Here is a 27411-nt window from a genome sequence, read left to right on the forward strand (position 1 = left end):
CCCTCTCCTCCTCTCTAGATCTCTTGGCCTGTGGGGGAGCCTCTCCCACCTCTTTTAGTGTCACAGAGACTACACCCAGCCCTCGTAGTACCTCTTCATTCCCTGATGACCACCATAAGCTTGCCCCTTCTCCAGGCCCAGCCCCTGCTCACGCACCAGTCACTGGTGGCATCAGTGGTGGTGCCACTCTGCTGCCAAAGCCTCTGTCCCCATATCCCAGGTCTGAGAAGACCAGAATGTCCCAAACCATTTTTGCAGCCAAACATTGGATAAAGGGAGCTTTGTTTGCTGAGAGTTTGTGATTGCTGTTGATTGTGAACATTTATTAAGAGCTTACGATGGGCCAGAAACTATGGTAAGCACCTTCCTCCATAGGAAGGTGTTATGTCAGCTCATCAATTCTGAGATGCATTTTTCAAAGTTGGAGTGTATCTAAGATTGGCACATCTTGTCACTATCACCCAAGCAGCAGCTGTGACATCACTGTCATCCCTTGTGTCTGTGCAAATTGAACGTGCTCTTCATCTTGTCATCATTCCTGTTGAGTCATGCGCACTGTTGTAATACCGCGTGTTACATGCCTGCTTAAGATGTCTTCAAAAGGTTATCCTCTGACTAACCCTCTCTGGCGCCCCCATCCCACCGTCAGTAAAGCTACCAGTCATCCAGCCTTTGAGTGGAGTTAGGAAGAAAGAGCCAACTGGTGGACTGCTTTTGTGTGGGAGCCCACTGCTTCGCCCTGCAATGTTTCATTAACTCTGATGATGAAGGTCTGGCTCCTGTGGGGAGCACTTACAGCGCCCCAGGAGAACTGCCTGAAACTGACGCGGGGCAGTAGCACACGTTGGCTCTGACAGCGGAAGCGGGTTCCCAGGCCCCATGCTGTCTATTCAGGCAGCTTCCTGAGACCAGAGATCTGGTCTCCAGCTACTGTTGCCCTTCCAACCTTGGTAATTAATTTCCCAGGATTAGAAGAAGAGAAGAAGAGACTGTCCCTTAGCTTTAATTGATTGTTGAAAGAACAGAGGGGTTCTATATTCCTACAAAAAGAAAAAAAAAAGGAGGGAATGAAATTTTCTGAACAGGGGAACAAAGCAGCAAAAGAAAAGGTCAAGCTGAAGCTCAGTCTCTTCATCATCTCAGTCTTTAAAAGTTTTTGTTGGCCTTTATGAGGTTTGAAATCTGTCCTAAGGTGGGGCCAGGGGTGGATATGTTACTCAAAATAAACTGCCTCTGGATTGTTTTCCCAAGTCAATTATTTAAAAAAAATGTAAATGTCATTCTGGTTAAATTCTTTTCAAAATGAAGTTTATCTAAAAAGTGCTTCTTAATTCAGGGTAGGTTAGGGACGAGATTGAGGTACTAGGCGTGTTAGAATCTCCAGGGAAGTTTCCTTTGAAAAAAACAAGTTGGTACCATTTTTATTGAGAAAAGGAAAAAATGCGGAAGTTTTCACTTGCAAACTGGAGAATTTGAAAAAAAATGTTGTTTGACGCGGTTATGCAGAAGAACAGGGTTTAATAATTGGGACACATGGGGGACAGGAGATTTTCCTGGTTATCAAATAGGGGGTGAATTTAGAAGGCTGAAAAGCGTTGTATTAGAAAAATGTTGAGTTTTCTAAATAGGCAGAATGGGGAAAGCTGGAGTAGGACTCGGATATTTCTGTGGGTCTCACGAAGAGAGGATTCAGGGAGGGGCAGGCAGCAGGTATCAAGATCAGAGAAAGGGGAGGGACGCAAAGTGGAGCTAAATTGCCAAGGCGCATTGTCTTCTGGATTTCCCTGTATAATTTTTCAGTAAGTCCCTTTTAAGAATGTGGGAAAAAACATAAAATTGAATACATAGAAATGAAAACTTATGCCTGGCAAAAAAATATCAAAACAAAACCAAATGACAAATGACAACACATTTATCAAAGGTTTGATTTCCTTAGTATAAAACAATTTAAAAAATAATAAAAAAAATGAACAATCCCAAAGAAAAAATGGGCAAAGGGTATTATTAGCAGGGTATTCACAGAAAAAATAAACACATAGTAAACAATGATATGAAAAATGCTTATAATTATGTGTTTTTCACCCATCAGATTAGCAAAAGTTAAAAAATGTTTGATAATGCAGTATTGTCAAGAATGTACGGTGCTCTCACCCACTATTGGTGGGAGAGTAGTAAGTTGATTCAGATTTCTTGAAAGACCGAAAGCAATGTCTTAATAAATATGCGTATCTTTTAACTCCGTTAAATTCTATGTATCAAGGCAAAACGTGCATATGTGAGCAAAACATATGTACAAGCCTATTTCATTGCAACTTTTTGTTTATGAAAAAGTGGAAGCTACAGTAGAGGACAGAGTAAATAACTTGTGAAATGCCCATAAAATGGGATCCCATACAGCTGTTAAAAATAACGAGGCAGATGTGTGCATATTGATTTGGGAAGCTCTGTGAGACATCATAATTGAACAGCTGTGTTTAGTGTGATGCTATCTTTTGTGTAGGAAAAAAAAAGTACAATCTGTACTGAAATGGAAGCCAGTATAGATATAAATACATACACGTTTGTAGGTTCATAGAATACTTTTGAAAGCAAACAGAAGAGGCTGTTGACCATGGTGACCTTTGGAGCGTGAACTCAGGAATGAGGGAAGGTGAACATGTGCTTTTTAGCTTATTCCCTTTCTCTTTATAATTCTTTTATTGTAAACATGTATTTATTACTTAAACATTTTTTAAAGTGAGTTTTTTACTTGTAATTGTGGTAAAATTCACATAATATAGCATTTACCATCTTAACTATTTCTAAATGTACAGTTCGGTAGTGTTAAGTATATTCACATTGTTATGTGATCAATCTCTATAACTTTTTCATCTTGCAAAACTGAAACTCTATACCCATTAAACAATTCCCCCTTTGCAACCCTCCCACACACACCCACCAAGCCCCTGGTAACCACCGTTCTATTTTCTGTTTCTATGAATTTGACTAATTACCTCATATCAGTGGAATCCTACAGTATTTGTTCTCTTGTATCTAATGTATTTCACTTCGCCTAATGTCTTCAGGATGTAGCATGTGTCAGAATTTCGTTCCTTTTTACGGCTGAATAATATTTCATTGTATGTGTAGACCACATTTTGTTTATCCACTCCTCTGCTGATGGGTCACCTGGGTGGCTTCCCCTGTTGGTTGTCGTGAATAGTGCTTCTGTGTACATGTGTGTGCAGGTATCTCTCTGAGCTCCTTTTTTCAGTTCTTTAGGACGTTATACCCAGAAGTGGGCTTTAACAAGCTTTTAAAAAGGTATTTCACTCCTGGATTCATCTGTAGCAGCAGAGCTGGTATTAGGTAGACACTGTCTGTGTGGGCTAGTTGAGCTGAGTAGTCTGAGGCCAGGGTTTTCTTCACCAGCCTCCTGGCGCTCAGCAGTTTCCTTCCTTCCCCCTGAGCCTTTCCCATGCACAGGCAGGAGGGTCCTTAGCAGGTTCCCTGCCTGCTCCTGCCTGCATTAATTCTGCACATTTCTGTAGCTCCCTGATGGAAGACACGCTGCAGCAGCATTTAATTAGCGGCCGCGAACATGCTTTCCCAAGGACACGACTTATTTCTCAGCCAGCTGTTGCCAGTGGCTTCCTAGCAACATGCAAGACTCATATCTGGTTGCTTCTTTCCAGACAAGGGGGTTGGGTGGGGTGGGTGGTGACTGGTCCACCCGATGTCACAGCCAGGGTGGGGTGGGGTGGGGGTGAGACCCTGGGTCTAGGGCTAATTCTCCAGAGGGAGTGAGGGAGCGATCTGAACCTGTTATTCCTGCCAAGCCAGATACGGTGCTAAAACCTCTTGACCCTTGAACTACCTACCCCACCCCTCTCCTTCAAATTCAGGATTAGAGAGACAGAAAGAATGTCACCAGCTGGAACACAGAGCAGCACGCCCAGCCAGGTCCTCTCCCACTGTGAAGTGCAGCTCAGAGACTGGGGAAGAGAGAGTGATCTCACCCCACAGTCGGTGAAGCCTGCCTTTCCAAATGAGGGTGTGCGGGGGGAGGCTGGGAGCACCCCATCTTGGGCAAGGGGAAAGGAAAGCCTCATCTCAAGTGGCCCACTAACTGCTCTGGGCTGGAGGAGCTTTGGAAAGAGGGAGAGGGAAGGAAGATGTCAGCAACAGCTACCACCCTCAATCTGAACTTGCCGTTCCGCAAGGGCTCAGAGATGGCTGCTCTGGGGCCAGACTTCAGACCCCAATCCTTTGCACATGCTCCTTCTGCAGAGGTTGCAAACTAGATGCTTTGAGATGAGGTGCTGCGTAGTGACATGCTTTGGTTGGCTTGCGTGGGGTTTTTATAGTGTTGAAGATTGGTGAAAGATCGTGCTTTTTTATGTTGCTATCATGAGGCCCACAGCCCCACGTGAGGTCCCTTGGGATTGGGCGTGTGTGCCTCTGGCTTGAGTAACCCCACCTCACCCATCCAGGGGCCTGATATGTGGCCCCTGCACGCTTCTCCATCTGCAGTGGAGAGTGAGGCTGCATCTGCAGGGGTCCCCTTGTATTCATTCATTCATTCATTCATTCATTCATTCATTCATTCATTCCACAAGCATTTCTTGAGCTTCTTCTGAGTATCAGAGCCGGAGCTATTGAAAGGACCATAGGGTGTGTCTCTTTTTAGTCCTGAGTTGTGGACCTGATGGGAGGCAGGCAAGGAAACAGGCTGGGTTCACTGAGAGCGGGCGATGGACAGTGCACAGGGGCCAGGGAGGCAGAGACCCTGGGCGCCTGAGCCAGACTGGCGGGGTCGTGGAAGGCGTCTGGCAGACATGTCACCTGCGTGGAATTCTGAAGAAAGGTGAGAGGAGTTTGTCTGGTGATGCGAGCAGAGGTGGAGGGCAGAGGGACGAGAAGGGCCTCCATCCAGAGACATGGAGGCCGAGAGTTTGGCATGCCTGGGACTGGCAAGCAAGACTCAGTTACCTGAAGCCAAGAGCTCCTGTGGGGGTGGCCTCAGGAGGGCTTGCATTTAGGGAGCCCCTAGAGAGTTTAATCTGAGAAGCTATTTGTCAGATTCGGGTTTTTAGGTCACTCTGGCTGCAGAGTGGGTTTGATGTGGCATGGGCAGTTAGGAAGTAGGGAGGGTCTCGCAAAGAGGCTGTGGTGGTGACACAGGAAGTGACATGATCTATGTGTAGGGGACTCGGAGCCCCTCCCTCCCACACCGGAGGCAGGGAGCAGGCCTGCCTTCCAGGTGCAGAGATGCAGGTTGGGCATCCTGCCTTCTGCATCCAGCCTGTGCTCTCGCTGCCTCCCTGCCTTCTCCCACCCTGACTGGCTCCTTAGAACTGGCAGCTGGATTCTGGACTGTCCGTGGAGGCTTGGCCTGGTTCTGGCACTGGGGGCTCAGTAAGTGATTATCCTATTGGTGGATAATAGGGCGGGTAGAAAACTCGGCTTCTCTCCAGTCTGCTGCCTGTCATTTGGAACTCTCAGCATTGTAAGCACCACTGTGTGGCCCATCCCAGCCTAGGTCATGGCCCACAGCACGCCCACCCAGGCCTCAGTGCCCTGTGTCTGCGGGGGATGGTCAGGAGTGTGGGTGGCCTGGCGTGGCCAGGGGACGGAGAGGAGGAGAGCAGAGGAATGGGGGAAGGACAGAGTTAAGGATGAGGCAAGTGGGAAGGTGGTGCCCAGGCAAGGCGGGGACCCGGGAAGAGGCTGATGTGGGTGCTCACGAGACATGCGGGGAAGCCTCCACAGGAGGTGGGTGTGAGCCTGGAGGGCTGGGGCTCCAGCCTGGAGATCAGGATTGAGAAGCTGGAGCGGGGCCGACATCCCCCAGGGGCGCGTTTTGTTTGAGGAGAAAATACAACAATAGCTAAGTTCAGCTGAGCAGTGACCGTGTGCCAGGCCTGGCATTCACACTTGACGTTTGTTAACTCCCGAGATTCCTCACAACAACCTCATGAAGCAGAAACTGTTATGGCCGGCACTTTGGAGACAGGACACGTTTCTGGCTCACCAGCCCCTGGCCCTCGGTTACAGAGTGGAAGAGCTGGGCTGTGAGCCCAAGTGGTCGCTTCCAGAGCTTCTGTTGAGAACCGCCCGGCATCTCAGCAGCTGGTTCTCTGGGCCCCTCGCCTAGGGGTGGTCGTGTGTTTCTACTAGTCTGAACCACAGCTCTGCGAGAGGTAACTTTCCTGTTCTCAGATGAGCACGTTGAGGCCTGGAGCAATTTGCCCTAAATAATGCACACGGTGGATGGGAAAATCGGGGCTGTAATTCAGATTCTCCCTGATGCTCACGCTGGTTTCCTGAGCACGTGGTGCTTTGAGGGCCAGGCCACATAGCGAAAGAGGTGAGGACCCCATGCACGCCTGAGGGGGGCGCTTCAAGATGCCTGAGTGAAGAAGCAGAGAGCAGGGGAGGAAGAGGGGAGAGGGACAGAATCCATTCCCCTGTCACTGAGGGGGGCGTCTAATGAACAACTAAGAGTTTGGTCGCTAGAATTCTGACTCCATACCTTCTCAGTCTCTGACCCTATTATGTTGTCTCTGAGCCTGTTTCCTCATCTATGAAGACGCATGATAATTCTGCCTTCAGGGTTGTGAGGATGAAATGAGAGACTGCATGTCTGGTCCCCAGCGGACATGTACTTAGTAGTCAATACATGTGGCCAAAAGCTCTCATCCGGTGCCGGCAGCCCCTCCCTCAGGGTACGTGCAGCTTCTCCCTGGGTCTGGGAGGGTGCAAGTGAGTGTTTGAAGGGTTAACTTGGCATTGTCAAAGCAGTCTGCCCGTGGCGAGGAAGGACGAGCTTTTCCCATTTCTAGAGAGACCCGGGGAAATGATGACCCTTGGTTCTGGCTTCCTTTCCAGCTGGTTCTTATCGATGAGGTGAAAATCAGAAGCCACCACCTCTCGGTTCCCCCACTGTGCAGGCAAAGGCCAGCTTGTCTCGGCCTGTAGACACCTTCTAGGTGTGTGTTTTGTGTGAGCCCCACAACAACAGGAAGCTGGCTCGGGTGGCAGTGCAGAGGAAGGCCGTGTCCTCTCCGCACCTTCAGTGGAAAATTCAGAGTGTGGCGGGGCTCGGGCCACGTGGTGCTCCCGGTATCACAGAACTGAGGGCAGTCTAACTGCAACACCACCGCAGGAGGCCGGACTTGAAAGCCACCTAATTCCGAGCTCCCGGGTTTGAAGTTCAAGGTCTCCATTCACCCTTACAGTGACGTCACTGGGCTCACCCCCACACTTCTTTTCGTACCCACTCAGTGCCATTGCCATTTGTTTGATCTCCCAGCGCTTGAGCCTCTCTGGATTGGTGGGCTTCTGCATTTTATGAGTTTTCACAGGGAACAAAGTCCAGCTCGCTCTGTAGAGGCGTCGCAGCTGAGATTCTGCCAATCAGCCCACCCACGCAGGGCGTCTGCAGCCAGCTGTGCCAGAGGGATGGCGTGGGAGCTCGCTCCCTAGGGCAGTGGACCCCAAATAGTACTGACATTTTAGTATCACAGCCGTTTTCTAAATACAGTGTACATCTGGAAACAGCATGAAATGACAGAGATTCTACTGCTGGAGTAATGAGGATTAGATGAAATGATTCCCATTTTATGGAACAGGAGAGCAACTAAGAGAACAAGAATAAGGGGGTCACGGACATGGCCAAAAGTAGCGTGCAGGCCGTTAGTCTTTCCACTAGATCCTTACAGTCCATTCAGAGGTTCCAGGACCCTTTCTGAAGAGGGTTGTACGGCTGCTGCTTGGTCTCCTTAACAGGCGGAGGGGGAGGCCCTGCCTGAGATAAAGGGGAGGTCTGCTGCGCAGGCTGCCCTCTGAGGGGTCACAGGGGATTCAGGGGCCAAAAAAGAGCTTGTATTGCCTGGGCACTTGAGCCAGACACTGTAAAAGGCTTTATATATGTTAACTAATTGAATCCTCTCAGCCTTCTGAAGTGCCTAGATTCTTGTCTCCCTCTTCTACATGACAAAGGAACTCAGGCACAGAGACTCTAAGTACTTGCCAAAGGTCACAAAGCTGGTGCCAGAATGTAAATCGGACTTCAGAGCCTGTGGCCCAGCCTGGTGAGAAGCGCTGAGGAGGGACTTGGGCCAGAGGAGTACAGATGGCATATCTGGGCCTTACGGCCGTGTGTACAGGATGGAAAATCCCCATCTGAGCCACAGATCCACGCCAGGGGGAACGAGGGGAGATGGTCTGTGGGATAAGGGCCGTCTTAGAGACACCCACATCTCTGGTCAGGGAGGGTGCGTGGCAGATGGGCAGCCATGGGGCCCAGCCCTGACCAGCTGTTGTTTGCAGAGGAGGGCGAGTGCATGGTGACAGCTGGATTAGGTGTACCCAGCAACCTCAGGGCCCACTGCGTGGAGACGCACAGTGGGCCCCCTTCTGGCTGGCCCTTCTCGCACCTCCAAGCCCGTGGAGCTTAGTATTTGCTAATCTCCATCCCCATGGCAGCAGGAGGTGACAGGGCCATCACGAAGTCTGTGGAATCTGCCTCTCATGGCCAGGGAGCTTTTCCAAATGGTCAGGGAACCTGCCCCTTCTAGAAAGTAAGACGTCAAAGTAGGATGATGGGCCCAGAGTCTGTGCCTGGAACGAACAGTCTCTCTCTTGTCCTGCTTGATTCCTTTCCTTCCATGTCTTCTACACCCTCTTGGATTGGGGTCTCCCTATTTCGTTTGTTTTGTCTGCCCTTCTGTCTGTTTTCCTGCCTCATTTCACAAAGGATTTGAAGCAGCTCTCAAAAATACATTCAAAATAATAGGACAACAGAGTAAGTATTTAAATGACTGGGACCAGAGGAATATATGGGTAAGCGACCGACCAGAGGTATATGGAATGTTGGGATTCCTTTGTGACTTTGTCAGAACACTGATTCTGCAAGCATTCTGGTCTGTTTTATACTTTCTGGCTTAGAATGACATTTTGGGCATGGTTTTCATATTATATAAGCAGTTGGTGTATCCTTCGTTGGGGGAGAATGGCATCTCGTACCTGGGCTGGAAGCACACAGAGCTGCGGAAAACCCGTGAGCCTGCGCCAGCCACGTCTCAAGCAGAGGATTCACATATGCGTGAACCCATGAAGGAGAACCCTGGAGGTGGGAGGCTGGCGGAGCAGGGCAGGGTGATGGGGGCAGCACTTGGGTAAGCCCTTCTGCTCGCAGAAGGTCAGCCGCAGAGCGCACACACTTCCTGCTGACAGGGTCATGCTCTGGTTGTCTGGGGAGCTGCCTGCGCCGTCCCGGGGTGTGGCCCAGGGTCGATGACCGTGGAAGGGAGAGGAGGCGGCAGGGTTGGGCAGAGGGAAGGTGCGCGGTGGTGCAGGCCCAGCAGCTAAGCCAGTCAGGGCTTCAGCCACGGTTGAAAGTGCCTGTCAGAGCTGGCCCCCATTTGGCTGAAGTGGCCAGGCCCTCACGTGGACCTCTGTCACTCTGGGCGTGCCATTGGAAGCGTGACAGGAACAAGGCAGCTCTCTGCAGCTGTCCTTAATGGAGTGCCTGTCATAACGGAGGTGTGATGGCCAGTTCTGGCCAAGAGAGCCCCACGGACAGGAGGACAAGCTCTGCACCTCCCCTGGTTCCCTCCACCCCATCCCCACCCTGGAAGAGTGAAGGTGGGTGGGGTCTGCAGATGGGAGAGGGAGGAGCTTCGGAGGGGCTGTGACAGTGAAGTTTTGTTACAGATTTGATTGGACTTTTAGATTCCTGAGAGAGGGACTCATTCTTACAAGTGGAAGTAACTGGAGAGCCATGGACTCTTCCTGAGAGGGAGGTTTGTGGAGGTAGAAAGGGCTTTCTGACACAGTTGATTTAAGGCAGCGGTGGGAGAAAAATAAAGTTGGATCCTGTTAGTACTCCACGTTCAGTGTGTTTCTTGAACTTGTCCCTCGCTGAGGGACACAGGGGCACAGGTGCTGGGGGGTGGACGTGGACCCTGTGGCATTCTGGGAGGCTAGGAGCCCACGTGGTGACCCAGTTTCCTGCCTCTGTCTGAGCGACAGGAGTTCTGATTATAGGGGGTGTGAGGGCTCCAGATGACTGCAAAGTACTTTCCAATCAGACAGAAAATGGTGAGAAATGCATTTTCGTTAATGCCCCAATTATGCCAATCCCAACGAGGACAAAAAATGTCTCGCCTGCGCCAGGGACGTGCTGTCAGGATCCCTGATTGCTTCTCCTGGAAGTAGCTTTGTGCTCAGTTCGCACAGCCGAGGGGCCAGAGCGGGGTCCTTGCAGTGGCTGAGGTTCATCCGCCTGCTTCATAGGGCCCAGGATGCCAGGCCCAGGCAGGGAACCCCGTCTGTTACTCAGGCAGAGCATGCAGGCCCAGGGGGCTGGAGAGGAGCTTGTGCTGCTGCTGCCCCCCAGGTCCCTTCTGTTAGACGCTCCCTGTGGCAGCTCCTGTGCTTCCTGGCCCCCTTCACCCGGAAATGGCAATTTTGCCTCCTACACCGCTCGGCTGAACGGGCAGGGCTGCTGCTCAAGGGAGTGTTCATTCTTCTTCCAATGTCTGGTCGCTCCAGGTGGTCCTTGGCTTGTGGCTGCACCACTCTAACCTCTGCCCATGTGGTCACGTGGCCGTCTTCTCTTCTGTCAGTGTAGTCAAATCTCCTGCTGCCCCCGTTTTATAAGGATGCATGCAATCTCATTTAGGGCCCACCCAGATAATCCAGATAGTCTTCCCATTTTACGATCTTTAACTTCATTACATCTGCAAAGACCCTGTTTACGTACGAGGTGACATGTACAGGTTCCAGGGGTAGGATCTGATATCTTTGGGGGCCATTATTCAGCCTGCACAGCCTCCCAACTTTACATTATGCTCTCAACTGTTTGTAGTTTACTGCTCTGACTGTGTTATTTCTGTACTCTGCCCTTTGTCCATTCCATCCGCTCTGCTAGATACTTCCACATCGACATTCGTCCCTCACATTTGCCTCTTATTTTGAGCTCAGATGTCACCTCCTCCAGGAAGTGTTCCTTGACTCCTGTTCTTATCACCACCATCTCTTTCTCTTTCTCTCTCTCCCCAATTGTCTCTCTGTCTCTCTCCCCAACTCTCTCTGTCTCTCTCTCTCTCTCTCTCTCTCTCTCTCTGTCTCTCTCTCTCTCTCTCTCTCTCTCTGTCTCTCTCTCCCCCCAACTGTCTGTCTCTCTCTCACACACACACACACACACACAAGCCCTTGTTCTGTGGTAGCACTGGTGATATTAAAATGGAGTTTTTCTGTATTTCCCCAACCTGTCTCTAAGATGCTTAATAAACCAGTTCTTTATTTCTATTTTATTTTGATTGGTTCATTAATTAATCTAAGCAACAACAATATACACAGGTTTTAGAGTGTTGTATTTGAGTATTAATAGATTTTTGAGGAAGGGGGAGGGAAGAAAGACTCTTTAACAGTGGATTCTTGAGTCATTTGGCTTTTTAACTTAATTTTTGGCCGCAAAGTTTAACAATCTGACTTAATCTATAGTTGGTTGGATGTAAGGGAATAGGAGGATGGGTGGTTGGCTCCTACAGAACATTTTCTGATGAAAATCACAGGGAAAAACCTTTTAATAATAATACTTATAGTCAGAGCAGCAAGCGGGGTGTGGATCTGTGTTCACGCTGTGTTCCCCGCCAAGACCCCACAGACGAGCCCGAGGGGGCAGTGTGAGCAAGGGGTGCCTGGATGAGCACCAGCTGTATACAGTGGAGTGCATGTACAGTCGTCTGAGGGAACGCCTGTGACAGCTCCGTGGAGGTGGGGACAGCTGAGGTTCAGCTCCGTGCAGGGCTGGGACACCACGCAGGCCTGTGTGTCTCCGTGCGCCCCCCGCCCCCCCGCCCGACCCCCCGCCGCCCAAGCATGCTGGAAGGAATGGGTGCACAGGGAAAGCCCTGGCGAGGGCACAGAGGACAAGAGCTAATTGCATTTCCTGGGCACCCAGTCAGGCCTTTGTCCCACTCCTGAGGGACTCCCCCACTGCCGTCACTAGTGGGTGAGGACCCGGGCTTTCCTCCCAGCCATGAATGAGCTGTAGGCCCGTTAGGGTGGCAGAACCCCATCCCATTCAGCCGCCTCTTTGTTCTGAGGGGGAACCGAGATCCAGTGGGGGGAGGGGCGTGTGGCTGGGCGGCCTGCCTGCGAGTCTGTGCTCAGCTGGCTCCAGGTAGCAGGTGTCCTGCCGGCCAGGGCCGCCTATGACACCACACTGCCCCTCAGGTGACATTTCCTTTTGGTTCAAGGGGATTACGCAAATCCCAGGTGGTTACGCTGCCACAGGGCACTATGGAAACAGATCACGGCGCTGTCTGCCCCCTCCCTGCAGCCAAGCAGTGAGGACCAGAGTGAGGCCAGGCAACTTTTCTGGGAAGACTTGTTATGTGAGATCCCAGAGCATGTGCACAATTGAATTTGACTTGGGTGGGCGAGGGGACAAGCCAGGTTACTTACCAGAACTAGTTTCCGAGCCAAGGCAGGCAGATGTCTGCCCCAAGTGCCGGACCACCAGCGGGCTGCTGGCGGGGGTGGGGGGGGTACAGGGGCCCCGTGTGTCAACTGTCCGTGAACACGTGATGTGCACGTTGCAGTAAATAACTTACGTAATGCCTGACTCTGCGGCTTCCGTGCACTTTTAAATAAGCCTGTTCTTTATTGCATTTTAATTGGTTCATTAATTAATCTGAGTAATAACAATGTCCACCCTGACGGTGAGGAAGGTACAAAGCTGTTTTCTTTCTGCCTGTTTCCCACTCTCCCTGGAGAGAATGCTGCCATTGCGGAGTAAGTCTTTCCACACAGTGAGTGCATATACATTTATGTACACACATCCTGTCTCTTTGTACAAAAATTAGTGACTGTCCCATGCACGTTGTCACCCCCCTCCCCCTTATCTGTCACTTAGCAGACATCTAGGCTTGTGTCAGGGCCAACATTCCCTTACACGGACGGACCGTCATTTCTTTAACTAGTTGATGGACAGTTAGGTTCCAATCTTTTACCATTACTGACATTACCTCAGTGAATATATATCTTTACATGCTCGATACACACGTGAAACAATATCTGTGCTGCACTGTCCAGTATAGTAGCCCCAGCCACGTGTTACTATTTACATTAAATTAATTTGAATGAAATGAAACTTAAAATCCAGTTCCTCCGCCATAGTAGCCACAGCTCAAGTGCTAAGAGTGATGGGGCTGGTGGCGCTCTAGTGGCAGTTCTGGGGCATTTCCCTCCTGTGGGAGGTTCTGTTGGACAGCGCTGCTCTGTACAGTAAGTCCCCGGAACGGACTGACGAAGCCAGAGGTCTGTACCTCTGCAGTGTTGACGGATACTGCCAGCCTTCCCTCTGGAGAGGCTCTCGCTACTTATATTCCCCCCAGTCAGAGCTCAGAGAGGGTGGGCACTTTTATTTCAAGACAATTGTGTGGAATGAGGGGGAAGAGAAGAAAGAACATTGTGTTTCTGTGGCCGGTGCCCACGTTGTTCGAGTCAGACACTGCTGTTCCCCACTTGCGACAGGCACACCTGTGGCAGGGAGCCCCACACCGGCTGTGTCTGTCTGAGGCCTGGCCTCCTGCTTCTCCCCAGCTCTCAGTCTCTTCCCTCGCCTCTCCCTGACGTCCAGGGCTCCTCCATACCCCGTCTCATGGCCTGCCCTGCCTCAGTGAGAGTGCCATTTCCTCAAACATTCCCTGTTGCCACGACACAGCCTTTCCCAGAAGACTCCATGGGCTGAGTCTCCATCTCCTCGCCTCCCACTCTCCACCCTCCCTCCTCTCTTTGGTGATCGCCACGTTGCCAAATCCAGGGGGCACTGCCCAGCCCTCATCTTGTGTGAGCTCCTAGCGGACCTCTCAGCTGCAGTCTGCGCTTTGTCCCTTCCTGCTTGGTTCCCGAGGCGCCACACGTGTGGTCTCTGAGCACTCATCCCCTGCCTCCTCTGCAGTCTTATCCCCCTCGAAGTATTTACTACTCGGGGGTCTTCTCCCCCTCATCCTGTACTTTTCACGGGCAGTGTCATCCCCACCATGGCTTTGATTAGCGCCATCTGGGAGATGATAGTCACGTATTCTAATTCCCATTTCCCTGACGACTAGTAAGATGGAGCATCTTTCTGTGGTTTGCCAGTTTCCAGGGCTAAGGACCCCTTGGTCCTTTGGGTTGTCTCGCCTGCTGTCCCCCCACAAAGCCCTCCTTCATTTCTTAAGCTGAGGGCATCAGTCTTTCACTCTAACACCAGTAACATTCATGCATCTTCTGTGGAACTGCTTTCTAAGTCGAAAGTCAGCCGCATGCCTGTCTAGCACCCTAAGCCTGAGCTCGAGGGGAGCAGCGACAGTGCCATAGCTCTGCCCCCCAGTGCCCAGCCTGTGTTTGTGCAGTAACCTTTTTGCTCAGTCTGGTCGAATGGACAGTTTGGACAGCGGTGGCACTGACTGCTCCATCACTTGGGGCTGATAATACTCAGATTTGAAAAGTAGCGTGTGTACCTAAAATTGGAAAAAATGAATAGAGGAAATGAAGGAGGCCGGGGGAAGGTATATATGCTTTTTTTTTTTTTAATGGACCTGTCAGAGCCAGGTTGCAGGCAGAGGCGACTGGAAAGTGGTTTCTCCTAATGTGCCAAGTGATATTCTGCCAGCATCCAGGTACTTTAGTGTTAAACAGGCTTATTTTAGTGGTGACAGTACATCTTGCTGTCAGATGATGGCTTGGTCGAAAGAAGGGAAAACACTGCATTTATGCTGAAAGGGAAAAAATTGTATTTGTCTTTTTGCCTGCGGAGGAGAGGAGAGGGGAAGCTTCTCTAATGTAGCCCGTCCTGTGCCACCAGCCTCGAGCCGGGAGAAGCAAAAGTGCAGATGCAGTTAGAAATAATCCAGTGCTCTGCTGCCAGGAAACCAGGAAGGCTGTCGCCCAAGCTGATGCCAACACTCCGCTCGTGCGTATCCCCGGGACCCAGGGCTAGGCTCTGCCCCTTCTCTGCACGTACGCATTGTAAGCACACGGCCCACGCAGTTTTCAGGACTGCAGGGCATGCTGCTGTGAAGGGCTGTGGCAGCAGGGACCGGGCGGCCTGGCGTTTTAGATAAACAGTAACTGCTTTAATTGGTCAGCCTTTGGTGAAGATGCCTGCGTCTCCCCGCGGAGGGGCCGTGTTTGCGAGGCTAAGGCCTAACGACTGAGAGGTGATCCAGTTTACGAGAGCACAGGTTTCATTGGCCACTCAGACCCTGGACGCAGTCGTGTGCGCCGAGAGCTCACGACAAAGCTGGGCGTCTGCCAGTCTGCCCCGTAGGCAGGGCCAGGGCCGCCCACCCCACCTGGCTCCTGGTGCTTGTGCCGGGCGTCCGTTTCTGCGCCGAGGACCATTGATCCTTTAGGGTCCCCCGTGTCCTGTCTGTGCTGGTAGGTTCTCCTGGGATCCTGTGCAGTCTTGCTTTTCTAAGCCCCCTGTGAGTAGGATAAAACTTTCTAAAACTGCCAAGTATGGAATCCTTCCCTTTCAGGAATGACGCAAACCACCTGTGCGTACTGTTCTCCATTTGCCCCTTCAGGCCCATTTTGTGGCCAGGGAGGCTGACCTGTCAAGGACCACACCACCTGGCTGCCCGCCCTTCTTGCTTCTTGGTGGGTTCAGGCACTGGGGACACCAGCAGGTGACCAGTGGGGCCAGTCAGGGCGTTTCTGACCTCCCCCTCTGCCACACCCTGGCTTTGGCACAGGCCGCATTCCTGTCGGGTTCTGGGAGCTCTTCTTTCCCCAGAAGTGAGGCCTCAGGGGATGAAGGCTTCCTGCTCTTGCTGGTCCTGGAGGGCTTCGCCAATCTGTTTATTCCCTGAACCCTGCCCACACCGCTGGAAAGAACCTTCATGAAGCTTCTCTTTGATACCTTGGAGCCATATTTTATAGTGAGGGCCCTGATAAACTGTGCCATTGCTCCAGGCCCTCTGTCTTCATAGGTCCTGCTAAGCTGGAAGAGGAGACAGTAGGGAGACATTTTTCCTTCTCCAGGTCACATGGTGTTTCCCCTTCTCTAACCTTGTCTAAGCCACTTTCCTATTTAGGAGGGCACTTGTGGGTTAACGACATTGAGTTCAGGCAAATCACACTATTTAGCTGGCTGGGCACAGAAGGGAACCCCCACTGCCTTCCCTTGGGTGGTCAGCAGGCCCCACCTTGTTTGGAAGGAACAATGCTTGTGTGCACGTGTACCTCTCCTTTTCGGCTCCTTGTGATGCTCTCAGATCCTGAGCCCTCTCTGTCCAAGGAGGGAGGGTCTGTCTCTCAAGCCTTTGGCCTCTGTGTGGTATCTGGGAACCCCAGAACCCCGACTGGCGAGCTGTCCTGCCTGGGGCCCGGGCTGAGCCCACTTGTGTCAGCATTATCCGGGTTCCACGCCAACTGTTTTCTGCACTTTTCAGTTTGGGCTCTCGTCTCATCCATCCCTCCACCCACTGATTATCTAGAGTCCGTTTTATACCGCTCTACCCTTCCCCCTTTAGGGTCATTCGGCCTTGGGTGCGGGGACTGCTGAAGCCCCCAGGTGTGTAAAAGATGATGGTGCCACTTACCTGTGGGGTTCTGCCCACTTAGAAGAGGCAGACTGAGGACGGTCTCCTCACATTTTAGGGCGAACTGTACATAGGCTCCCAAGGGTGAACTGTTCTGTCATGAGCACGTTTGAGAGCGAGGAGGCAAAAAGCGCTCAATTTGGGGCCAAATTACAAGCTGGTAATAAGAAAAGTTGCTGTGAGGAGCTCTGGAAATCTTGGTGAAGGGGCTAAAAAAGAAAAACCTGAAAACAGAGGAAGGTGTCTGGTGAACAGCAGCTCACACTTACATTTTACCCCTTCAATCTAGGGTTTCATCTCAATTCACAATGTATTTTTCAGGAGAAAGTGGGGATTACTGTTTGCAAATCTGGAAGCAAGAAACTCACAAATTACTACAGATGGTAGAGACACTCTTTTATTTTTTTAGAGTAGGGCAGCATTTACTGGTTGGAGCCTGGGCCACAGCTGCCCCTGTGGCTCTCCTTGTGTCGGAGAGAAGCATGGCCTCACATGTGGGCGTGCCGATCTCCGGGGAAAAGTACAAAAACGGCCACTACGGGAGGTGGCAAGGCTCTCCCTTACTGTCTGAAGGACGTCCAACAGGCCCGCCTCTGAGACAGCTCCCACAGTGTGCTTTCTACAAGGTCCAGCTGGAGGTGGCACTGAGGCAGGCGCAGGCGCAGGCCGCCTTCCCGTCACAGCCTCCGAGCCTTCCTGGGGCGGCAGCCGTTGTGGGGGATGGGGGTGTTGTCTGTGATGGAGATCACTGCCAGGCCGCCCATCGTCAGTCCCTTGATGGCAGACTGGAAGGAGCAGAAGGAACAGGAGAATGCCATGGTCCTGGGAATGGTGTCCCAGCATGCCCGGAGATGGAGGGACAGGGAGCGTGGATGCTCACTCGCTTTGATACCTACGATCCCAACCGAATTCTACCCTCACAAAGGTCTCCTAACCGAGCTCCTACCCACGCCCTCAGTTCTGTCCACTTCTCTAGTGACACCTGCCCCCTCCTACCTCGTGCCTTACAATCTAAGAACAAAGACCACCTGTGAACCCGGGCAGAACTGGAACACTGCACTTCTGGAGCTTTACTTAAGCTGTTTCGTTCGCCTGGAATGTCCCCCGCTGTCACCCCACACCTGTAATACCTCATTATTCTTAAAAAGTCAGTGGAGATATCACGTCTTTGGGGAAGCTTTCCTGATTATCCGCAGTGGGCTCCCAGGATCCTGGGCACAAGCTTCCCCTGCACCCACTGGTCTGTAGTGAGGAACCCATTTTGCTAGTCCCCACGGACCACTTTCTATTCCCAGTGCCCGGCACACAGCACACACTGAGTGGGTGTCCGATGAATTACACTGGTGATCTGGGCCTGCTGTGAGGTTGGTCATGATAACAACGGAAAGAAACAAGTCCTGTCGCTCCATTACCAGGTCCCTGTCACGCCCGATCCTCTCGCTAACTAATCACCCTCACTCACCAAGCGCCCTGGCCCCAGGCCTTTCACCACCACTCGGATGTGGGTCACGCCCTTCCCTGCAGCTTTCTGGAGAGAAGCAGCAAGTGGTTAGTGCCCCAGCGAGAACTGCTACATCCAGGTGTCGCTACTGCTACCTGGAACAACAGGGTTTTGAGCTCCAGGGACAAGCACCCACATACGAAACCAGACAGAAGACGGGGAAGGGACACATGGCCACAGTGCAGGACAGACACCAGCAGAAAGCACAGAACTTGTCAAGTCATAAAGTCAATTGTGATCCCTTTTCGCCCAGGGCAGCACTGCCACCTAATGGAAATTTCTAATATTGCTCCAGTTTTTCTCAGGTGTGTAAATGCAGAATTTCCGACCATGAGGAGGTGAGGCTGAGCTTAAATATCCACTTAGAAAGTGTTATCACTTTAAATCTTTAATAGTGGTTAAGTTTTTCTTTCTTGATTATGAAGCCATTTCATGACAGAAAGTCTGGAAAACACACAGAAGTCACTCAACCCATCCTGCGGAACCTACAGTTAATACTGACATGTTTCTTTTAAGTGTGTGTAATCTGTCCATTGGCGGACATTTAGCACATTTTGGTGATCATTAATACATAGCAATCAGTATCTCTGGGCATCAAGCTTTATTTGAAGGTCAAGGTTTTCCTTCAGGAAGGCCTGTACTACAGTAGACAGTGCACAAGCTTTGGTCCCAGACCAGTGTGTGTTTAGTGCAGAGAACTGAACTGGTCGCATGCCTCCGAGCAAGTCACACACTCTGTGTCTCAATTCACTCTTTAAAATGGGGGTAGTGCCGAGCGTCTTCTGAGGATTCAAGATAATGGGTGTGAAGTGTCTGGCGTATAGTAGATGCTTAATAAATATACCAATAGCAGCACAGTGCCAATTTGCTTCTAGAAAGGTCTGCAGCTGTTCACACTCAAACTGGTATTGCATGAGGGTTTTCACTACACCACATCTTCCCCAGTAGCTTATTATCACCACTCCCCACCCCACCTCACTGGTCTTTAAATTGAGGAGGCTTTGGTAAGCCTTCAGCACCTGTCTCTTAAGTCCTCTAGAATGAACCAACAAGCGTCTCACTTCTGCTGAAGCTAAGACCTCTTCAAACCCTTTCCAATGTTCGGATATCAAACAAGAGCTGGCAAATTCCCCTCTGCTTCTGAATGGCTGGTTCATAGACAGTTCTTATCACAGTGATCGGCCATGCAGAAAGGGGGACATACCACAGAGGGAGCCGGAAAGAACACACACTTACCGCCGCAGCAGCTATGCCTGCTGTTTGTGCTGCAATGCCCGTGCCCTTCTTGGCATTCCGAAACCCCTCTGTGCCACAGGAAGTGCGGGCAAGGGGCTGGTTTGTGGCGGAGACTACCTGGATCTGTGTGCTGGGAACGCAGGAGATGCATAAAAGAGATCATGACTGTTCAGGGACGTAAGAGAGCGCTAACCTCTGCCTGCCCTTCAAGCCCAAGTGAGAGAGAAAAAGCTGCTTTCACTTTGAGCTTATCAGTTGAATGTTTTTTTGAACTCCTATGCAGGCGCCAGGAAAGGTCCAAATCATCACCTAAACCTCACTGAAAATGGACAAGTCATACATCCTAAAGAGAGCTCTGTTATGGACTGAATATTTATGGCCCCCCAAATTCATGTGGAAATCCGAACCCTGAATATGACGGTATTAGCAGGTGGGTCCTTTGGGAGGTGACGAGGTCATGAGGGTGGAGCCCTCCTGAGGGGGATGAGTGCCCTTACAAAAGGGACCCCAGACAGCTCCCTCTTCCCTTTCGCCAGGTACGGACACAGTGAGAAGCCAGCCCTCTGCAGCTTGAAAGAGGGTCCTTACCAGAACCCACCACCCTGGCACCCAGATCTTGGACTTCTAGCTTCAGAACTGGGAGAAATAAATGTCTGTAGTGTAAGCCCCCAGTCTGTGGTGCTCTGTTATGGCCGCCTGAGCAGACTAAGACTAGCTCTATACTCTGAGGGTGGTCCAGTGTCACCCCAAAGAAGGATGGCACGTTTTCTTCTAGTGCCTTCCCTGTAGTTCGTGTTTAGATTAGATGTGCTCTCCTTGTCTGGCTTTTTTTCCTAAAAAATCAGATGTTTCATATCAAATAATTTTAAATAAGACTTTTCATTAGGGAAAGTTTTCAACATACACAAAAGTGAACAGAATAGTATATGAACTCCCATGGACCTGTCACCCAGCTTCAACAATTATTACCGTGTTTCCCCAAAAATAAGACCTAGCCGGACCATCAGCTCTAATGCATCTTTCGGAGCAAAAATTAATATAAGACCCGGTATTATATTGTATTATATCTGGTATTATATTATACCTGATATGATATGATATTATATTACATCCGGTCTTATATTAAAATAAGACCGGGTCTTATATTAATTGTTGCTTCAAAAGACCCATTAGAGCTAGGTCCGGCTAGGTCTTATTTTCGGGGAAACACGGTAAGTCATACCAGTTTAGCTTCATCTACAAACCCTGTTTCCACTCCCCCTTTTTTCCCATTAATGAATTTATTTGAAGTAAATCCCAGACCCATTATGTCATCTGTACATATTTCAGTATATGTCACTAAAGGATAGGGACTCTTAAAAAAACTCCACAATACCATTGTACCTAAAAAAAGTTAGCAATATTACCATATTGGATAATTTTAATGATTATGACACTCCATTTCATGATCAAAAATCTTTTTTACATAAGTGGAACATTTTTCCTAAACATCTCTAACTTTAAAAAAGTTAAGGATAACTTTAGAAATCCCTAGACATGCTTTCCATTTCCCCCTTGGTCATCACTGCCCTGCCTTTTGGTCTGAAGAACTCCCTGAGAACTCATAGTAAAGCGGGAAGTGGAGGAGTGGTTTTGGGGAGACCTGCTGAAATCTGCCTGGGCTGGGGCCATCTGCTTGTTGGCCCGTCTATGGCTGCCATTTCCCCACCAGGGCGTTGTGGTTTCCTACACTGAAGAGCAGCATAAGAGAACTGCTTGTCCACGAGACAGCCCACACAGAGAGCTACAGAGCAGGCCCCGGACACTTCCGAATGCTGAAGGAGTCCGATGGCATCTCACGTGAGCCCCACACTCTATCTGTGACTACCAACAGTCTCTTGTGTCGTTCTCTACATAACGTTGTCACTAATGTCAGCAGCTTCTGTTGCCAACACACAGGTGGGTACGCCCTTGACACCCGTTTGTAGGAAAGCAAATCTTACCGATATGAAATGCTGTTCATTGTCATGAAATCTGAATGAACATCACAAGACAGAAGCCGGTTTTCCAACACAAGGAGGGAGCCTGGGGAACGTCTGCAGTGGCACCTTCATGCAGGACGCAGTGCCCTGACTTCCCTCCCCAAGCAGCGTGCCCAGGGCCACCTTGCCCTCCCCCACAAAGGTGAAAAAAGCCCCCCCTAGCACTGTCCAGCTGCTTCCCTTTCCGCTTACTTGTTGTAGGATGCTTTAATGTGTGCGATTGGGATCTCTTCAAATTTCTTTCCTGCCCACCTCAGAGAGTTCTCCTGTCCTGGAATCGGAGGATAAATGCTGAAATTAGAAGAAACAGTTTATGTAAAATTGTCCTGACTTTTTTCAAATCAAAGAAATCCATCATAAGAAATCCATAGTTAAAAAAAATCCAGTAGTACAGACAAACTTGAGTAGTTGACTCTAGACACATCGAGAGACTTCTTGCTAGAAGAGAATTTAATCTACATTCCCCATCTTTTCTTGTCCCTTCTCATATAATCTGATCACTAGAATTTTCAATCCTCTAGAAGCTCCACTTTCTGCACTTTAAAAAATATAGTTAAACTTCTATTTCTTGTTTCATCATCCACAGTTGATATGTTGACTCTCTATAAAAAAGGAAAACAAAATTTTAATAATACTTATAATATCATTACTGTAGAAAAATCCAGTATCCCCTAGAAGAGAGAGAAATCAGCAGACTTTTTCTTTAATGGGCCACAGGGAAAATATTTTAGGTTTTGCTGGCCGTGAAATTTCTGTTGCAACTCTGGCCCTCTAGTGCAAAACGGCCACAGACAACAGTAAATCAGTGGGTGTGGCTGTGTCCCAATAAAACTTTATTGCAACTGGCCAGATCTGGCCCATGGGAAGTAGTTTGCCAAGCCCTACCCTAGACCAGTGGTTCTCCATACTGGCTGAACAGCCGAGCCACTGTTACTGTGATGCGTAAGCTCTAGCCCAGACTTCTGAACGGAGCCTGGGAATCTTATTTCTGCAATGCCCCGGGTGAACCACATGTGAACTCAGGGTGGGGAACACTGGCTGAGACACTGTGAAGAATTCAGGATCTTTTGCCATCGCAGTCCAGTCTGTTCTCTGGCTATCCTAGGTGAGTACTCTTCATTTTCAGGTGGAGAAACTGAGGTACAAATAGGGGAATAGGGTTAGCCGGCATGTCAGGCGTTGGGCCTAGGAGACCTGACTCAGTTCAGAGCTCTGCTCATCATGCTCTCCTTTCTTTTATTCACACACACACACACACCTGTCAGGAAGCATGTGAGATGTGCATGAACCTGTGGGCGCAAATCAGATCAATGTCTGTACCCCCCGTCACGGGAAATACAACGGACTCTGGGTTAGAAATACACTATTATCTGAGCGCCGTCCTCCCTGCAGCCCTACCTGCTTTCTTAGAGAGAAACAAAACAAAAGAACATCACAGTGCTATTCAAGAGTTACAAGTGTATTCTTTCCTGCTCGGCCTGATCTTAAGAGATGGTTTAGCATCTCCGCAGGCTGCTGGTTTATCAGCCTACATGCCGAGATGGAACGCGGACGAGGCTCTGAGATGATAATGTTTAAAACATCATCACTTCCCAACTGGTAATTTCCCCTGCTGACTTTTGGGGGGGGGTCAAAAAAAATAAGCCTACTAAACTCTGAATGTACCAGTGTAATGCCTTATGTATAAAGCAAGGTTTTTGAAGTAAGGACTCGGAACTTGAGCCATTTAATTGAAGGCACGGACAAGCTCAGGCCTTTAAACCTCCCAAGTCCAGTGTACAAATGAACGAGTGCTTTACCCCAAGCAAGCCCAGGAAAAAGGAAGACAGCATTTTCTGGCACCGGTCTGCTGCCTCTTCGTACCTGTCCTCAGACAAGGGAAACGTAGAGGGGCCAGCACACGTGGCATCTGCTGTGCATGGCTGCGGACTGACTTCTGCTGTGTGTACTTCAGGCATGAGAATTTGCTGATCCCTGGACAAAACCATCCCACACGGACCCTGGCACAAAGGTGGCAGAAGTTGGATCTTGCCAGGGTAAGCTGCAGTTTTATTCCCAAAGGGAGAAGGTCCTGCCTCCCAGTCTTCAACCCATTTTCTAATTGTGGCTATAGACAATTTTTAGAAATGAAAATAAATGTAGAAAAATGCAAAGGTTATATAGTTCCTGGCCCGCCACTCCTGTCATGATTATATATGTGATCTCAGTTAAGAGCTTTCCCACCCTTGGCTTCTGTTCTTGACCTCTTTGCTCCAGTGACCCTGTGTCCTATCCTACACTGGCTACTTCCTCCCGTGGTCAGACCTAGCCCTTGTCATTACACCTGCAACCCCAACATAACCTCGGTTCCGGGAACCTCTGGCCACCACCTCCTGGCACACCCACTGGCTCCCCCACTAGCTTCTCTCCAGGAACCCTTCAATCCCACTGACCTTACCAGCTTTTCCCTTTCCCTCACATCCTTGATGCTCTTACTTCTCTCCTGACCTCAAGTCAATTCCATGGCCAATCATTATACTGACTCCCTTGCACACACCCTCCATTCTCTGCCCCCCTCTTACTTCACTGTACTCTCCCTAACCCTGTCACGTCCATCTCTCCAGCCACTCTGAGCCTGTACATGCCCCTGCATAGATGGCTAGAGAAACACTCATCAGTGACAGCTGGCCCTGTATGTCAGTTTCTCAGCTTCGACACTGGACATTTTGGGCAAGATAATTCAGTGTTGTGGGGGGCTGTCCTGCGCACTGGCCTCTACTCCCCAGACACTGCACTCCAAAGTTATGACAACCAAAAAAGTCTTCAGACATTGCTGGACGTCCCCTTGGAGGCAAAACTGCCCCAGGTTGAACCACTGCTTTATTTTAATGACTTCCAACATCACGTGGGCCCTGGGCACTGCCTGCCATCATACAGCACATCCCCAATTCAATCATCCCCCCATTCTCCTGGATGACTCTTTTATACCCTCTCGTCTCCTCAAAGCTCCATTTCCTTCCTGCTTGCTCCCTGCCAGCTGATGACCTTCACAGAGAAATCGAAGCAATCAGAGTTTCTTCCAGCTCCCACCATCAAACATCTGAGCCCGCAATCTTCACATTCTCTCCCGTTACGATGCTCCCCTGGTGTGTTAGCCTCTCAAGGACGTCACTCCAGCAATGTTCCCGCTCTGGCATCAGCCCCATCAGCAAAACATGCTCATTTCCCCAACCTGAAACCGAACAAAACCCTCTTGACCGCAAAGCCTCCTCGAGCTACTGCCCTTTTCTCTATTGCCCCTTAAAGAACTGACTGTACTTGCTGTTTCTTCCTGTCTTCCATTCTTTCTGAAGCCACTTCAATCAGACTTTAGCCCCTGTCCCCTCCACCAAATTGCTGTTCCTTATCCATTCCATGAAAAATGCTCTAGTTAAGGTCACCAACCAACGCACAATGTTAAATGCAATGAACACTTTTGTCATCAGCCTATTGACCTGTCATAGCAGTTGACATAGCTCATCTGTCTGCCCTTCAACCACATTCAAAACAACAACAGAAACCTCGCCAGGTTTTCTTACTACCTCTCTGGATGTCCCTTCTATCGCTTTTGCTGATCCTTTCTCATGTCCCAAATCTCTAAATGTCAGAGGCCTCCAGGGTTTGGGCCTTGGACTCTTCTCTTTATCTGTACTTACTGTCTTGATGATCTTGTAGTGTCATGGTTTTAAACATCATCTGGGAGTCATCCAAATGTGTATCTCTAGCCCAGATCTATCCCCTGAACTCCACTTCTGATAACCAACATTGTATCTCCATTTGGATGTCAATTAAGCATCTCAGCCTTAACCACCCAAATCCAATCTCCTGTGTTTTCCCCATTTAGTGACAACTCCGTCTTTCCGATTGTTCAGGCCCCAAATTTTAGTGTTCCTTCATCCTTCTCCTTTGCATACACATTAACGAATCCTGTTGGTTCTGCTTTCTGAATGGATCAGCCCGACCAGTCATAGTACCTCTACAGCTGTCACTCTGGTCCAAGCCACTGATCCTTGCCTAGATGGTTTCAATAGCCTTCTAACTGCCTAGAAGACTTCTAGCTTCCACCCTGGCTTCTCTACAGTTCATTATCAACACAACAGCCAAGGGGACTCTTTAAAATGTGGGCACGATCGTGTCAATCCTCTATTCAGAATTTTCCAGTGGCTCCTCATCTCACTCAGAGTAAAAGGTGAAATCCTCAGGATGCTCTACAGGCCATATAGGATGTACCCCTGCATGCCTGCTGCACCCCTTGTCCCATCTCCTGTTTTTACTCCTCACTCCACATTGGCCGCCGTACTATTGCTCACGAACTCCAGACACTCTCCTACCATCTGTCCTATTCCTGTGTTTTACTTGTTTTATAATTGCTGTTCCCTGTCCACTAGAATTTAAGTTCTGTGGGGGCAGAGAGTTTTGTGTGTTTGGTCACCCGTGTGTCTCCAATACCTTGAACAGAGCCTGGCAATGTTGAATGACCACAATAGAATCTTGACCTAAACTCCTTAGAAGCTCCCACTGCCTAGAGTGAAGACAGTGCAGAAGCCCCACTGTTCCAGACAAGATGCTCAGTGTTCTGATTCCTTCTTGGCTTGCTAGCCTCATCTGCCATTACACACACACCTGAATATACCATGTTCTTTCACACCACGTGCCTCTACCCAGACTCTCACTTCGCCTAAAACAATCCTTCATCTTCTCCATTCAGTTCAGTTCTTCACGTTTTCTTCTCTACAGTTTTACCTGGTTTCCTCAGTGTTAGACACTCACTCTTTCACACTTCTAAGCATCCAGTTCTTAGCTCCAGTGTATCATTGATCAGATTATGGTGAAAATGTTTGCATGTTTCTCTTCCCTGGCAGCCTGTGAACTACTTGTGGGGAAGAACGATCTTTTGTATTTCTGTTCCCAGCATCTAGCATGGTACCTGGCAGATGGTAGGTTCTCCGTAAATGTCTGTAAGAACACATAGCATATAGAGATGGTGGCACTGGTGGGAAGCAAGATGCCAGTCCCCAGGGCTAAGCACAAAAGCCGCCTAGACATTAGACCAACTCCAAAAAGTGCACAATAATCTATACCATAGCACAGCTCCCTCTCCCCTCTGATTTTGTGTCCTAGGCCCAGGGAAGGTTGTCATTCTGATGTGATCGTCCTCTCAGAGGGAAAGCTGATGTTTACTATACACCTCCGACATTCACTCATTCTTCAAATGTTCACTGAACGTCCTCCTCATGCCGATGCTCATCTCGTTTGATTTTCACAACTTCTCTCGGCAATTTATCCATTTTTCGACAAGAAAACTGAGGCTTAGAGATTAATTTTCATGTTTCACGGATGGCAAGGGAAAGAGTTGGGAATTCATTGGTTCTCTGACCCTGGAGGGTGATGCCAGCGTCGCGAGGGTTGGACCTAAGTGGCCCTCACCTGAAGCTGCTGCGGCTCAGAGCGGGAGCTGGAGCTGCGGTCTTCTCTTCAGCTTCCTTCCTGGCCGCGGCGTCTTGCAGCTGGTGGACACCCGTATGGATGGAGGGAGCCGGCGCCCGGGCCACGACCCTGCGGGGAAGGAAAGCTCAGAGAGGTCCCCAGGCCTAACGGCCCCTGGAGTCCTGGTGGCTCAGGGGACACGGGCAGGAGCGCACTCCGGAGGTGGCCGTGGGCTCGGAGCGGGCAATCAATCTTACCTGCTCGTCGGTGGCCAAGCCCATGACCACAGGAGGCGAGACCCCGCGTTTCTTACAACCTGCATGACTTGAATTGACCCGACTCAGCTCCGGTCCGCGGCGCCAGCACCGTGAGCGCCTGTGGGGGAAGAGTACAGAGGAAAAGTCATCTGATTCCTCTTCATAAGACCTGTTAAAAGATTTTTGCCCCATTTTTCATGGTCTATAATAACTATCTCTGCGATTTTCAACTGGGAATTTCCTACCTTTCCCCTGCTCTTTTAACATGAGATCTTCGCCCACCCCTTCGCATTGGAATGGTTCGTTCTAGTCGTTCCGGGGACAGGGCTCTTCCCTACGTGCCGCTCCCGCGCTGCCTTGTGGGA

At 49.9% G+C, this 27411-nt stretch overlaps 2 protein-coding genes across 3 annotated transcripts in view; one reads left to right on the plus strand and one right to left on the minus strand.

Moving 5' to 3' along the window:
- Positions 1-20319, plus strand: part of DET1 (DET1 partner of COP1 E3 ubiquitin ligase) — a 45173-nt gene extending 24854 nt beyond the window's left edge. The window contains exons 5-6 of one of the 2 annotated variants that reach the window (XR_004422333.1): positions 19607-19753; positions 19860-20318. Coding sequence is in view for 1 of the 2 variants with exons in the window: in XM_033100060.1 (XP_032955951.1) it covers positions 19607-19646 (40 nt within the window). In the remaining variant the exon portion in view is untranslated. Of the gene's footprint in view, positions 1-19606 lie in introns of both variants that reach the window. The other variant, XM_033100060.1, reaches the window with a different exon arrangement.
- On the minus strand, positions 16966-27401 carry MRPS11 (mitochondrial ribosomal protein S11). Its single transcript, XM_033100062.1, has 7 exons — positions 27292-27401; positions 27047-27164; positions 26790-26918; positions 21537-21635; positions 19324-19453; positions 18049-18114; positions 16966-17371 (listed from the first exon to the last, which is right to left on the minus strand). The coding sequence occupies exons 2-7, from the start codon at positions 27109-27111 to the stop codon at positions 17264-17266; spliced, it is 597 nt and encodes a 198-aa protein (XP_032955953.1). The 5' UTR covers positions 27112-27164; positions 27292-27401; the 3' UTR covers positions 16966-17263.
- Between the last annotated feature and the right edge of the window lie 10 nt (positions 27402-27411).

The sequence above is a fragment of the Rhinolophus ferrumequinum genome, chromosome 28, assembly GCF_004115265.2.
Source record: "Rhinolophus ferrumequinum isolate MPI-CBG mRhiFer1 chromosome 28, mRhiFer1_v1.p, whole genome shotgun sequence".
Classification (NCBI taxonomy): domain Eukaryota; kingdom Metazoa; phylum Chordata; class Mammalia; order Chiroptera; family Rhinolophidae; genus Rhinolophus; species Rhinolophus ferrumequinum.